At 41.6% G+C, this 13,696-nt stretch overlaps 1 protein-coding gene across 1 annotated transcript; it reads right to left on the bottom strand.

The window, feature by feature from the left end:
- Positions 1-4,874: 4,874 nt before the first annotated feature.
- LOC135698515 (cuticle protein 19.8-like) lies at positions 4,875-5,484 on the bottom strand. Its single transcript, XM_065218524.1, has 2 exons — positions 5,405-5,484; positions 4,875-5,334 (listed from the first exon to the last, which is right to left on the bottom strand). The coding sequence occupies exons 1-2, from the start codon at positions 5,417-5,419 to the stop codon at positions 4,930-4,932; spliced, it is 420 nt and encodes a 139-aa protein (XP_065074596.1). The 5' UTR covers positions 5,420-5,484; the 3' UTR covers positions 4,875-4,929.
- Positions 5,485-13,696: the final 8,212 nt, after the last annotated feature.

Here is a 13,696-nt window from a genome sequence, read left to right as displayed (position 1 = left end):
CAAGCTATTTCACTCACCCCTGCATGTTCTGCATGAATCCACACACCCCTGATGTTATCTGTCAAACTTTCATAGCGAATCAAAACAAACATAGTGTAGTAATAGAATTTCAACTAGAATAGGGTACGTTAATCGTTTGCTTGGGACCAATAGGCTACTAAAGTGGTGAGCCAATTTAAAATCGTTAGTTTCGTATTGATTGTTGATAGTACGGTGATAGAGGAAATGCTTCACCAAATCTGAGCGTCTGTTCACCATGGAGGTGCGGCTCAAAACGGCGTCTGTTCTCCATGTTAGGAGCGGCTGATCATCGTCCTAGTGCCAGCGTGGGACTCTAAACAGAGCTGTGCGCGATGGTCCCCCGCTGAGACAGGGGGTTGGGGTAGGCCCAACAAGCCGCCCTAAAAAAAAAACAAAGTTGCAAACACTGAAGAAAGAAATACGGATCGGAACAATCGGCACAGACCTACGCGACGAAATAAGGACTACGATTGGAAACTCGAAACATGGAACTGCAAATCGCTTGGCTTCCCAGGCTGCGATAGGTTAATATATGACGAACTAAAAGGTGACATGTGGACCCTTCGCAGACTACGAGGCTGGCGAACTGTGGCTATGGATCGAAAAGAGTGGAGACGACTTCTTTGGACAGCAGAGGACAACAACTGATTGGTAAGGTAAGTATGGGCTGAACTATATCGTTGGGTCGAATCTCTCGTTCCTTTTTTGACAACAATAACGAGTGCAAGTGAGAGGCTGAAGTCAATATTAAGTAAAAAAATTTTTAGGAAGTATTTTTTCTCCGTGTAGATCTGATTAAAGCCATCTAATTAAAGTATAGACTTCTCTGACGTTTATGAATACGAAACTAACGATTTTAAATTGGCTCACTACTTGACTAGCCTATCGGTCCCAAGCAAACGATTAACGTACCCAATTTCAGTCGAAATTCTAGTACTACACAATATTTATTTTGATTCGCTATGAAAGTTTGACAGATAAAATGAGGGGTTATTGGTTTTTCCTATGTTTTGAGGGGGGATTCGATTAGCTTGGGACCGAAGAGAATACCAGAGCTGAGCCAAAAAGTTGAGCACGTTATTTCGGGATCTTCTAGTCTTAGAGTTACCTCTATGGTATAAGTGCAGAACTTTGGATGAATTCAAAGGTTTTCTTGCACTAATACTTATAATTTATTCCAAGTTCTGCACTAATATTTGTGCATTTCACAAACGTCAGAGAAGTCTATGGGCGACTGTGACCACAAAACTTAAATCTGTTCCAATCGAGCAAAGTGGTGCATTTTGACGGTTCGATTGGAACATATTTTGACAGACGTCCATACTTTTAATGTAGGGCTGTAGCAAAATCTATTGTATAACTATCAAATTTATGCTAACGCTACGCATTGTGGGTGGACCTTTACTGTCGTTCTTCGCATGTCCGTCCCAAAGCGAACATCAGCAAGCCGAAAAAATCACGTTTTAAGTTTGCTTCGTACCATTGCTTCTTATGTGATGGGACAATCAATTTGATTGCCTTTCCAAACTTTTTCAGAACAAAGATTTTGAGTTAATCCAGTATTATGAAAATATGTGTAATTAGCTACCATTTGCATTGAAAAACTCAGTTTTTACCAATTCGACTATGGGCCGACATTCGGAGAGCGGCAGTCTACTTCAACGCTGTTTCTCATTTCAAGAGCAAATTTCCATCTCGTCGAAAGTAACAAAGGTAAACAAAGTCGAGCTATCAGTGTCAATCGATGCTCCTGCTATTACACTATATATTAGACTGATGCCAAATTTGAAATTTTCGCTCCACAGTGTTCAAACGGTTTGAAATCGGGCCCTGATGAGCCTCCGAAAGTTTAAATTCATTTAATAAGAAACTGACTTGGCACAAACCATTTTAAGTTTATATGGAAATTACTATGGGAAAACAAAACTTTTTGTTTATTGTCTTCTAGCCTTTTTACATATTGTACTGTTAACAAATTCTATTACTATTCTTATGGGAATTTTTATCAGCTACAACTTTGCCCAACATTGTTTTTCAGCCAAACGTCAAATTAAATAGTTATTAATTGTTTAAGAGATTGATAATCTTATGGCAAGATTAAGCTAGAGTCGGTGTATAATGAGTCACGCCAAGAGAAAAATAGTTTAACTCGCATCACGGTTTTCGAAAGATTCCCTTTCTTTTCACTTGGCAACAGAGGACTTCTACATCAACTTCAAATGACTTCTAGCCATAAATAAAAATAGCGGCTGTAGTAAATCATTATATCAGTGATTTTGTCAAATTATCTTAACAAAAAATAGTAGAAATTCTCATTACTGGTCATTACTAAACGTATCCCATGACAAGTTAAAACTCACTGCGTATTTATGACCATTTCTTCGATTATATTTTATATTTTATTGCAATACCTTTCGTGGACCTTTCATAGCATCGTAATGTTTGTTTGCTTTGCTCGATAGGTAGCCGGTTTGACAGTTCATCAACTTGGTAGACTTGGTTTCACTCTTGGCGTGACTCATTATACACCGACTCTAGATTAAGCTACTGTATTGTGGGCAACACTGTATTCTGCAGTGTGACATAGTAGCCATGATTTTTGTCCTCTATTCTACGCGCCATAAACACCAATGTTGCCTGCTGAACAGTTGATTGAGCATAATCATAAAACATCAGTGACTTGAATCATTAATAACTTTTGTTCCTTACATTTGATCGAAAAGTGTTCTTCAACAAAGTTGTAGCTGAAAAAAATTTCAACAAGCGCAGCTATCATTTTCTAAAGTAGAGTGAACTGGTGAATTTTGAGATAGATATGAACCGAAATTATGGTTTCTCCATGGTAATTCCCATATAAACTTCAAATGGTTTGTGCCAAGTCAGTTACTCACTAAATGAGTTCAAATTTTAAGAGCCTAATCAGGGCCCAATTTGGAACCGTTTGAGCACTGTGGAGCAAAAATTTCAAATTTTGCATCAGTCTACTATATATGTACTGTTCGAATATAGGATCACATCCCAGTTTTAAACTTATTTACCATTCAAATTGCCTTTTGACGAAATCACCTTCCGATCAAAATATGTTTCGATGTTATTTAAAGTCACACGATTTCTATGGAGATGCCGTTTGTCTGAAGTAACAGCGCAGAAAAACCCGTAAAAAGTGTACGTTCGTCGTTTTATTTTCTCATTATAAAAGTGAATAAATCGAACTGTTTGTTGCTAAGATGATTTCGGTGGTCCTAAAATGATGAATGGGCTGCACGCAAGGAGACGTGATTGATAATTCTCTCGAATCTCCTGGTAAATATACTTTGACTTCAGTAACATTTGGGGACCACCAAACGATGTATGATAACTTTTGACTCAAAAACCAGTATTTTTTTAGCATAAAAGCCAGCGACCTGCTTTGTATGATTAAAACCCTGCTTAATATGTTAAACATTGCTATCACTATGAGATTATATGTGTTTAATTGGAAATATGAATAACTTTTCGGTCATCAAAACAAACCTTTATTTTCCTCGGATCGGTGCGAACGTTACTTTCGACATAAAGAAAATTTGCTCTTGATTTAAGCGTTTCTAAAAATTTTCTCACGTAAAAAACCGACAACATCCGTAATCGCCAATCGTCCTGTTGCTTCGCCGTTCGCATAGACGCAGAGCGCGATGCCGGGTCGTTTTTTTTTTTTAATTTTTAAAAGGAATCATCATCGTTCCATTTAAACCGCCAACCGGAAAGAAGACCCCAACTTTTCATGATGCAGCCATAGTCATGACATGCGTGAGAGAGGAGAGAGGAGAGTGGGCAACTCACGAGAAAAGCACTCTCAGGTACTCACCACAAGCGCGCTCTGTAGAGCGGACCGGGATCGGGATGGGATGTAAGAGAGGTTCCCTCCCGGGATGGTCCCGGCAGCGACCGAAGAATAGAAACATGTTATTGTTAAATGGAATCCTTGAAATGCCCAAAACAGACGCGCGCGAAATGCACGGTGGCTTTTGTCAGCGGCACACAGATAGATCTAATAAACTTTCTTACAAATCACGTTGCACATGATTAGTTATCACGTAACGTTATAGGCGAATACAAAATGGAAAAGGTCTTTGGATAGTGGCTATGATGTCTCGAGTGGCAAACAGCTTCATTGATAAAGTATGGGTAATTTGGGCACGGGAGAATCTGAATAAGGTTTTTCGTTGCGGTTCGAAGGAGTTTATCAAAACAGGTGGTGTTGAGAAATAGTTTGTTTGAATAATTACTAAATTTGTTTCAAACAGTTAGTTCAATACAAAACCATGAGGTTCAGGTGTAAAGAGTAATTCTAATAAGAATAATAAAGGACAATAATTATTGTCCTTGTTGGTGTTGAGCTTTCACAGAACGAATCAATAGCAATCAAAATGAGATGATTATAATAGCATTGAGTGCAATAACGAACGACACATTCAGGACCTTGATAGATTATTGGTGTCAAGTAATCATCGGTGCGTGATTTACTTGCCGTTCTGAGGATTAATGCATTTTACTCTTTCAACTTTTGAAGCGGTCATTCGATACGTTTTTCCCTTTTGTCAAGATTGTTGATTTTTGTCTTTCACGCTCGTTTCAATGCTGCCAAGAGCCTATCAGCACACGTACTGTGTTGGTCTCAATCAATTACCTGCATATTTCGCCTGGAGATCAATACAAGGGACAGACAATGATGGGTCAAATGGAATATTGACAGATGACACGTGACACAATTTGTGATAAATTGGAACATGATCAACGATGCTCGCCCTCTATATGGGATCATTTCGAATAATTTTGAATGATGAAATGCATTAAAACAAGAACAAGTTGGAGTATCAGGTTTTGCAAGGGGTGCAATTTATTCAGGAAAGGAAAAAGGGTGTTGATTTTTTAAAAAACATAAGGGTAGGCGCTGTAGGCAGCGGCAACTGGAGCAGCGGTGTAAGCAGCAGCGACTGGAGCACCGTTGTAAGCAGTGTAGGCAGCAGCGATTGGAGCACCGTTATAAGCAGTGTAGGCAGCAGCGTATGGAGCAGCATTGTAAGCAGTGTAGGCAGCGGAGGCAAATGGAGCAGTATAGGCAGCAGCCAACGGGGAAGTGTAGGCAGCAGCAACTGGAGCAGCAGTATAGGCAGCAGCTAGTGGGGCAGTGTAAGCCGCAGCGATTCCGTTATAGTTACGAGCAATGACCTGAGAGCTCTGGGCAGTCACTACAGCTGGAGCAGCGGCCACGACCGGAGCAGCGACCAGCGGCTTTCCGTTAGCGCAAGCAATGGCTACGGCAGCGAGGACAATCTGAAATCATATTTCACAATTGAGAAATTGCCACAGAATGGCTTTTTAAAAACACAACGCTTATTCTTACCACTTTGGCGAACATTTTGAAGTTTAAGGGTTTGGTTTGGGGCTTGCTGAAGCTAGAAGAGAACTTGGTGAACTGATGATGCCTTTGCAATTGCATCGGTTGATATTTATACTGTAAATCTAAACGAACTCTTTTAGTCCACCTGTCCATAGAGGTGTATTTGGAGGTGGCACCAGTTCCGATTCGAGTACCCAGCTCACGTATGGGCAAAACGAAATCAAAAGTGATCGCGTGGACTAAGTCGCGGGACACACGCGTCCACTCCAATGTTGTTGTTGGATTTGATTTGCATTCAAATCACGATTCGAATTCGCATTACAGTAGTCCAAAATCGTAGTATTGAAACGTGTAAATCTATCAATCTGATGGCCTTCTCTATGTCTGTGCGGAATTCAGCCGATACGTATGATGCATCATTGGCACTCGGGAGGGTAGTCAGGGGTAGTTGCATAATTGTGCAACGACTGATGATTGGAATATGTTGCCCGTATTTGGAGCACACAGGTGAATGTCATTGTCATGTTTTGTTGCCACGGGGGCATGTACCGGTAGTGGGTCAATGAACCATATAATCAAGCAATTGAAGCAATGTGTGTCTAATTTGTTTTCTATGTGTTATATGTTTTTAGGGGCATTAGACAGTTGTCGGTTAAGAAACAGTATTACCAAGCCAGTGCACTGTGGTCAAGATAGGCAATATGTGGATTTTTTTTATCCAAAAGCCTGGACTTTTCATTTTAGCCATAAAGGGTCTTGAGAAGATTTGTTTGTATGAGCATCTTCCACACTTTGTCTTACTTACTATGATGAAAATAGAAAAATCTAACATTTTTCTTTGAGGATATATGTAGAGGAATCATGTCTTTAGCAAAGCTGTTGGAAACGTAATGTCAAAACTACTCAAAACCTGGATGGTGCGGAGTCACTCTAAATGCTTCCACAGTGGTCCAGAACTGTGAAAATAGGTCAAAAGTCATTATCTCGCGAGTCTTGCATTTCAGATAAGTGAGCTTGTGGGAGAGTTTGTGTGAATTAATAGGTAATATTCATTTTAAAATAATGCATTTTTGCAACTAAAACGGATTTTGCTCTGCAAAACCGTGGTCGAATAGCTATACTACTTTAAAAAAGGGATCTTATTGTCGAAAATTCCCCGTCGGTCAGCAGTTGGAAGGATTTGCCAATGGCACAGCGCTCGAATTATTGGTCATTTGGCGCCCCTTTTCTTTGGGCTACAGACGGGACAGATCTTATAAAGCAGATCGGCCTACAAAAAAGTGATGTTTTTGATATGAGAAGGTGTTTCTTGAAAAAATATAGCAAGGAACCTACTACCTGAAGTATACCAATGTAGCTGTAGCCGAGGCTGATGACCATGTTTCGGAATTGACCAAGAGAGGTTGCTTTCTTAATTAGTCTCACCCACCAGCTATTTGCCTCTTCGCTCCGATTCAGCAACATAAGTTTCTCGCGTTCCGATCTTGACATCAAAATATGATGTGGTTTTGTAATTAGCATATAAAAGTTATATTTATTTTAAATGATCAACAATTGTGTAATTATTACAACATTCCATCTCAATTTTCCACGTCACGCAAACGGTAGACGATAACGTTTCTTCATTGTAACTCGGGTACTAAGGCTGTGTTCCATTTGGTGAATATTCACTTAAATTTGACGCTTCGAATATAAAATATAATGTTCGAAAATCTTCCTTTTGTTGATTTTCTGAAAAACGAAAAACATGTATTTTGTGATATAATGTGTAATAAAGCTTTCGTTTTCTAAGAAAAATACCTCTATCTACAAACCATAAAAAAAAACTCAATATTCAAATATCAATACAATTTTTCTAAAAATTATAATTTATTACATTTCATTTAATATTTTGATATTTGATATCGACGCAGCGGTTCAAAAGTTATAAATAGTTGAAGAACATCATTTAAAAAAAAAACGATTAGCAGATTTTTAGCTATGGGTCCAATCTTAAATCCATAAGAGCCATTTCTCCTATATTTTTTTATTTTTTATTATGGTGAATTTTAGCTACTTCTGAGTAAGTTCATCACCATCAGCAGTGATGCCAGGTCATTTTCAGAAAAATCTGGACCATTTTAAATATAAAATCTGGAATGCTCTAAAAAGTCCTGTTTTTAACATACTTACCTTACCAATCAGGCTAAGGCCTTGTTGTCCTCTGCTGTCCGAAGAAGTCGTCTCCACTCTACTTGATCCATGGCCACAGTTCGCCAGCCTCGTAGTCTGCGAAGGGTCCATAGGTCACCTTCTACTTGGTCGATCCACCTTGCCCGCTGCACGCCTCGTCTTCTTGTTCCTGTTGGGTCGTTTTCTAGAACCATTTTCACTGGGTCGTCGTGTGGCTTTCTTACGACGTGCCCAGCCCACCGTAGTCGCCCAATTTTTGCAATGTGGACGATGGATAGTTCTCCCAGCAGCTGGTGCAATTCGTGGTTCACTCGCCTCCTCCACGTTCCGTCATCCATCTGCACTCCACCGTAGATGGTACGCAACACCTTCCGTTCGAAAACACCCTCCACGAGCATAGTCCAGGTCTCGTGGCCGTAGAGGACCACCGGTCTAATCAGCGTCTTGTAGACAGTCAACTTCGTGCGGCGGCGAATTTTATTCGACCGGAGCGTCCTCCGGAGTCCAAAGTAGGCGCGATTCCCTGCCATAATGCGTCTTTGAATTTCTCTGCTGGTATCATTTTCGGCGGTCACCAGTGAGCTCAAATACACGAACTCATCGACCACCTCGATTTCGTCACCGTCAATCTGAACTCGGGGTGGGAGGCTAATATTGTCTTCCCTAGAACCTCTTCCTTTCATGTATTTTGTCTTCGATGCATTGATGGCAAGTCCAATCCACCTAGCTTCAGCCTTCAGTCTGATGTACGTTTCCGCCATCATCTCAAAGTTCCGTGCCATAATGTCAATGTCATCGGCGAAGCCAAGGAGCTGGATAGACTTCCTGAATATCGTGCCACTCGTGTCTATCCCAGCTCTTCTGATCACACCTTCTAACGGGGTGTTGAACAGCAGACACGAAAGCCCATCACCTTGCCGTAACCCCCTTCGAGATTCAAAGGGAATCGAGATTGTCCCCGATACTCGAACAACGCATATCACTCGATCCATCGTCGCCTTGACCAATCGCGTCAGTTTGTCTGGAAATCCGTACTCGTGCATAATCTGCCATAGCTGATCTCGATCGATTGTGTCGTATGCGGATTTGAAATCGATGAACAAATGATGTGTGGGCACGTTGTATTCGCGGCATTTCTGCAGAACCTGCCGAATCGCGAAAATTTGGTCCGTGGTAGCGCGGGCACCCATGAATCCCGCCTGGTATTGCTCTCTTGCAAATGGTGACAGGCGGCGGCATAGAATTTGGGAGATTACCTTGTAGGCGGCGCTCAGCAGTGTGATCCCGCGGTAGTTGCAGCAATCCAACTTGTCACCCTTTTTGTAGATTGGGCATACGACACCTTCCATCCACTCCTCCGGTAATATCTCCTCCTCCCAAATCTTGGCAATTACCCAGTGCAGCGCTCTAGCCAGTGCTTTACCACCGTATTTTAATAGCTCACTTGGTAGTTGATCTACACCAGTTGCTTTGTTGTTCTTCAGCCGACCGATCTCCTCCTCAACTTCTTGAAGATCAGGGGCCGGTAGCCTGTCGTCTTCTGCGCGTGCTCCAAGGTCTGTTGCCGTGCCACCTTCGTTTTCTGCTGCTTCACCGTTGAGGTGCTCATCATAGTACTGCTTCCACCTCTCAATCACATCACACTCGTTCGTGAGAAGTTTACCGTCCAAGTCCTTCCACATATCGGCTTGCGGCACGTAGCCTTTGCGCGAACTATTTAGCTTCTCGTAGAACTTCCGTGTGTCGTTTACGCGGAACAGATTTTCCGTCGTCTCGCGATCTCGGTCCTCCTGCTGACGCTTCTTCCTTCGGAAAACCGAGTTTTGTCTGTATCGCTCCAAATTAAATATCGTGCGGTGTTGCAGCATTCTCGCCCGTGCTGCATTCTTCTCCTCTACTAATAGTTTGCATTCGCCGTCAAACCAGTCATTTCTTCGGTCCAGGATTGCAGTACCTAGTGCCGCTGCAGCAGTACTACCTATGGCTGAACGGATCTCCCTCTTCAAGAGAAGCTGCGCCAAGCTGCTCTTCCGTGGGTAGTGCAACTTCCAGCTGCTGCGCGTAGTCCTGGGCAACTCCGGCGTCCCGTAGTTGCTCAATGTTGGGTCGCGGCGTTCGACTTCGACGTGTGTTATGCACCGTTGTGAGTTTTGAGCGCATGCATACTGCAACTAGGTAGTGGTCCGAATCTATGTTCGCACTGCGGTACGTGCGGACGTTGATAATGTCGGAGAAGAATTTCCCGTCGATTAGAACGTGATCGATTTGGTTTTCTGTGTGTTGGTCAGGTGATCTCCAGGTGACTTTGTGGATATCCTTGCGGGGGAAAAAGGTTCTTCGAACTACCATTCCTCGAGAGGCTGCAAAGTTCACGCATCGTTGGCCGTTGTCGTACAATACGGCATGCAGGCTGTTTGGCACGGTTGCCGATCTATACATTGCCTCCCGTCCTACCTGAGCGTTCATGTCGCCGGTGACGATTTTGACGTCCCGTTGCGAACAGCCGTCGTACACCTGCTCCAGCTGCGCATAGAACGCTTCTTTCTCGTCGTCGGGTCTCCCTTCGTGTGGGCAGTGCACGTTGATGATACTGTAGTTGCACAAACGGCCCTTAATCCTCAACTTGCACATCCTCGCGTTGATCGGCTGCCAACCAATCACGCGTTGGCGCATCTTACCCAGCACCAGTGCTGCAAAATCTCGATAGTACACGGTGATATTGACAATTCTGCTTTGGTCACTCATTTGAGCTAACAGTCATAGTCAAGGCAAACCATGTCAATTGTCAATGACAATGGTGTCAGTGACGAACATGTGCAGATTTGTTTATTAGCTAAATTTGTAACGGAATTAAACGACTTGAGCAAAACAATTACATGGATCCATTTTAATGAACAAGTATTTACGTCCTGAGCTACTTGGATAACAATAATGTGACACAGAATGTACTAAATTTCACTTTTTGTTACCAGGTGAATCTTTGTCATTGACGAAAAAATGAATGAGATTTTGACGAAGGTTTTTTTGAGGATCAAGTCTGTCAATGACTATGTGACGAACAATTTTGTCAATATTGCGCGAAAGTCTGTCAATGACAATGACAATGAGAAATCTCAGCACTGCTCAGCACTACAAAGCCGGTTCCCAGCTCGTTGGTGGTGCCACAGCTCTGGTAGAAAGTAGCCGCTCGATGCCCGCTTTTCCATACCTTTTGTCCCGTCCAGCAAAGTTCCTGCAGTGCTACGACTTCGAAGTTGCGTGGTTGAAGTTCGTCATAGATTAACCTATCGCAACCCGGGAAGCCGAGTGATTTGCAGTTCCATGTTCCGAGTTTCCAATCGTAGTCCTTATTTCGTCGCGTAGGTATGTGCCGATTGTTCCGATCCGTATTTCTTTCTTCAGTATTTGCAACTTTGTTTTTTTTTCCAGGGTGGCTTGTTGGGCCTGCCCCAACCCCCGTCTCGCCGGGGGACACTAGGACGGTGATCAGCCGCTCCTAACATGGAGAACAGACGCCGTTTTGAGCCGCACCTCCATGGTGAACAGACGCTCAGATTTCGTGAAGCATTTCCTCTATCACCGTACTATCAACAATCAATACGAAACTAACGATTTTAAATTGGCTCACTACTTGACTAGCCTATTGGTCCCAAGCAAACAATTAACGTACCACATTCTAGTCGAAATTCTAGTACTACACAATGTTTGTTTTGATTCGCTATGAAAGTTTGACAGATAAAATGAGGGGTTATTGGATTTTCCTATGTTTCGATGGGTGAATCGATTAGCTTAGGACCGAAGATAGTACCAGAGCTGAGCCAAAAAGTTGAGCCCGTTATTTCGGGACCTTCTAGTCTTAGAGTTATCTCTATGGTACTATGGTTACCGTGCCAGTGTTCGCGTCGCACCTCTTCACTTTGCTATTGCCGGACTGGCAACATTGCCCAGGCTACGCTACCCAGCTGTGTCCATGTTTCAGCTGGTAGTCTTTTGTTATCATATGACTCGAGGAGGCGTGAAGTAGGAACTTGTGCGGGCCAGGGGAAGGTATTCCGCTCCTTCCAGGTTGTCAACTCACCATTTTGTTGCCTGTTTTTAACATAATGCTTTTTAAATCTATTTGATATGCCAATCTCCCGGTCAGTATAATCATCTGGAATTTATTGTAAGTACCAGAATGTTTATGAATATACATGTTTAAATAAATTATATAAGCAAATAACTTGTTAGCATCAATCACCACTTATGAGGTGAGGTGACAATTGTCACCTCGGGTGAGGTGAAAGTTTTCACCTCGGGTGAGGTGAGTCTCCATGCAAATCAAATGGAGAGTCACCACACCCGAGGTGACAATTATCACTGCACTAGTGACAGCGAGTCATCTCACCTCACCTCACAGAATAGCCTATTTATAAATGTGTTAAGTCCAAGTCAATTTATCTAAATATGCCAGTGGAATTACTATACAAACTCCAAGCCTCAGACATGTTTGTTGTTAGCTCGAAGTCTCAGAATCTTGAAACAATTTCCTCAACCGTGGATCTTGAATTTCTATGAAAAATGTTCAATGTCTAGATTAACTAAATTATTTCTTTTACACTTTCTCAGGGATTTCCTTAGAATCATCTCAAAATGACTTTAGAGTTGGGCCTATTCTGCGCGGCGTGTGAGGTGAGGTTACAGTGAAGTGATGGTGAAGTGCCAATAGACACCTCGGGTTAGGTGACTCTCCATCAGTATACCGTTAAAATTAGTCTTGAAATTCTGTATTCATGTTCTTCTTCGCATTTCAAGCTTATACGCCTTTTTAATGCACCACCAACGTAGAGTGCGCCACGCGAGTTCGAGAAGAAACGTCAACCAAACCGTTTGACATCAGAATAAGTATTTTCCCCAACGCAAATAACAGCATTTTTCATGCAAAGTCTTGCCAATTTTCATCGGCAATTGACTTATTGTACGATTTTCCACAAATCTGAACTGATTTGCACCTTAACTATTCACACACAAGAAATCCGGAAGATCATAATCACTAAGGCACTTTTTCTAATTTTCCATTTTTCTCAACAAAAATATTCCTGAACACCAGCAGGATCTTTTCAAAAACGTTACAGAATTACATTTTTCAACTGTAGATTAAGTTTTGCAGCATCTCAGATGAATCAATTTATCAGGAAAAGTAAAAAAGTGTTCCGCTTCCTATGTCTCAAGGTAAAAATTTATGCTCACAACACTCTTTTTGACGTTCTCCTATTCACCACCAGAGGTTGAATCGATCGTTTAGTTTCTATTAAAAAGGCCTATTGCTTATCGCATTTTAGCTATGGCGTGCTCTCAACTTAGTGTTCTAGATGCAATTCCGCAGTTATTAAGGCCTGTGCCATTTTTGCATTAGTATAATTGTGTGGCAAGTACAATCATATTCTATCCTCAGGAAAGTCGTGAAATTTTCCAACCCGAAAACTCCTAGACCGGACCGAGAATCAAACCTAGCCACCTCCAGGATGGTCTTGCTTTGTAGCTGCGCCTTTACCGACTGAGCTAAGGGAGGCCCCACAAAAACATTCTAGAAATTTATTTTGCATTTACCTTTGTATATTTGAAAATGTTCGGAGAGAATTTCCTTATATTTCTCTCGATATATATATTTTTTCAGTTACCATGGAATCTTTCCTGAAGTTCATGGCACTTCCCTTAAATTATCGACACTAATTTAAAACTTCTTCAATAGTCTAGACTTTCCTAGTGTTATTAAAACTGCCTGAACGATTACAGAATTTCTTTAAAGTTCTCTTAATTGCCATGAATTTAACAGCATTTTTCAAGAACCCAAAATTTTACTGAAATTAATGGATTTAGCTTAAAGTTGCTCCAATTTTCCCCAAGTATTATAACCATTATAAACGCTTACTAATTTTCCCTGAACTTATCTATGCTTACCTGAAGTTCTCTAAATTTGTTTAATAACCGGAAAATTTTCTGATATATATTCATAATTCCCTGATGTTTCTGACGTTCTCGGATCAATCATAGAATTCTTGAAATACCTCATAATTCCACGGAACTCATTGTAAGTCGCTGCAAATTTACTTAAGTTAATGGGATTGTTCTGAAGCTATCTGA

Source organism: Ochlerotatus camptorhynchus, unplaced genomic scaffold (genome assembly GCF_037179485.1).
Source record: "Ochlerotatus camptorhynchus isolate MF236.1 unplaced genomic scaffold, CSIRO-AGI_Acam_v1.1 ptg000088l, whole genome shotgun sequence".
Classification (NCBI taxonomy): domain Eukaryota; kingdom Metazoa; phylum Arthropoda; class Insecta; order Diptera; family Culicidae; genus Ochlerotatus; species Ochlerotatus camptorhynchus.
The sequence above is the reverse complement of the archived record's forward strand: the minus strand, read 5'-3'. Positions and strand labels throughout refer to the sequence as shown.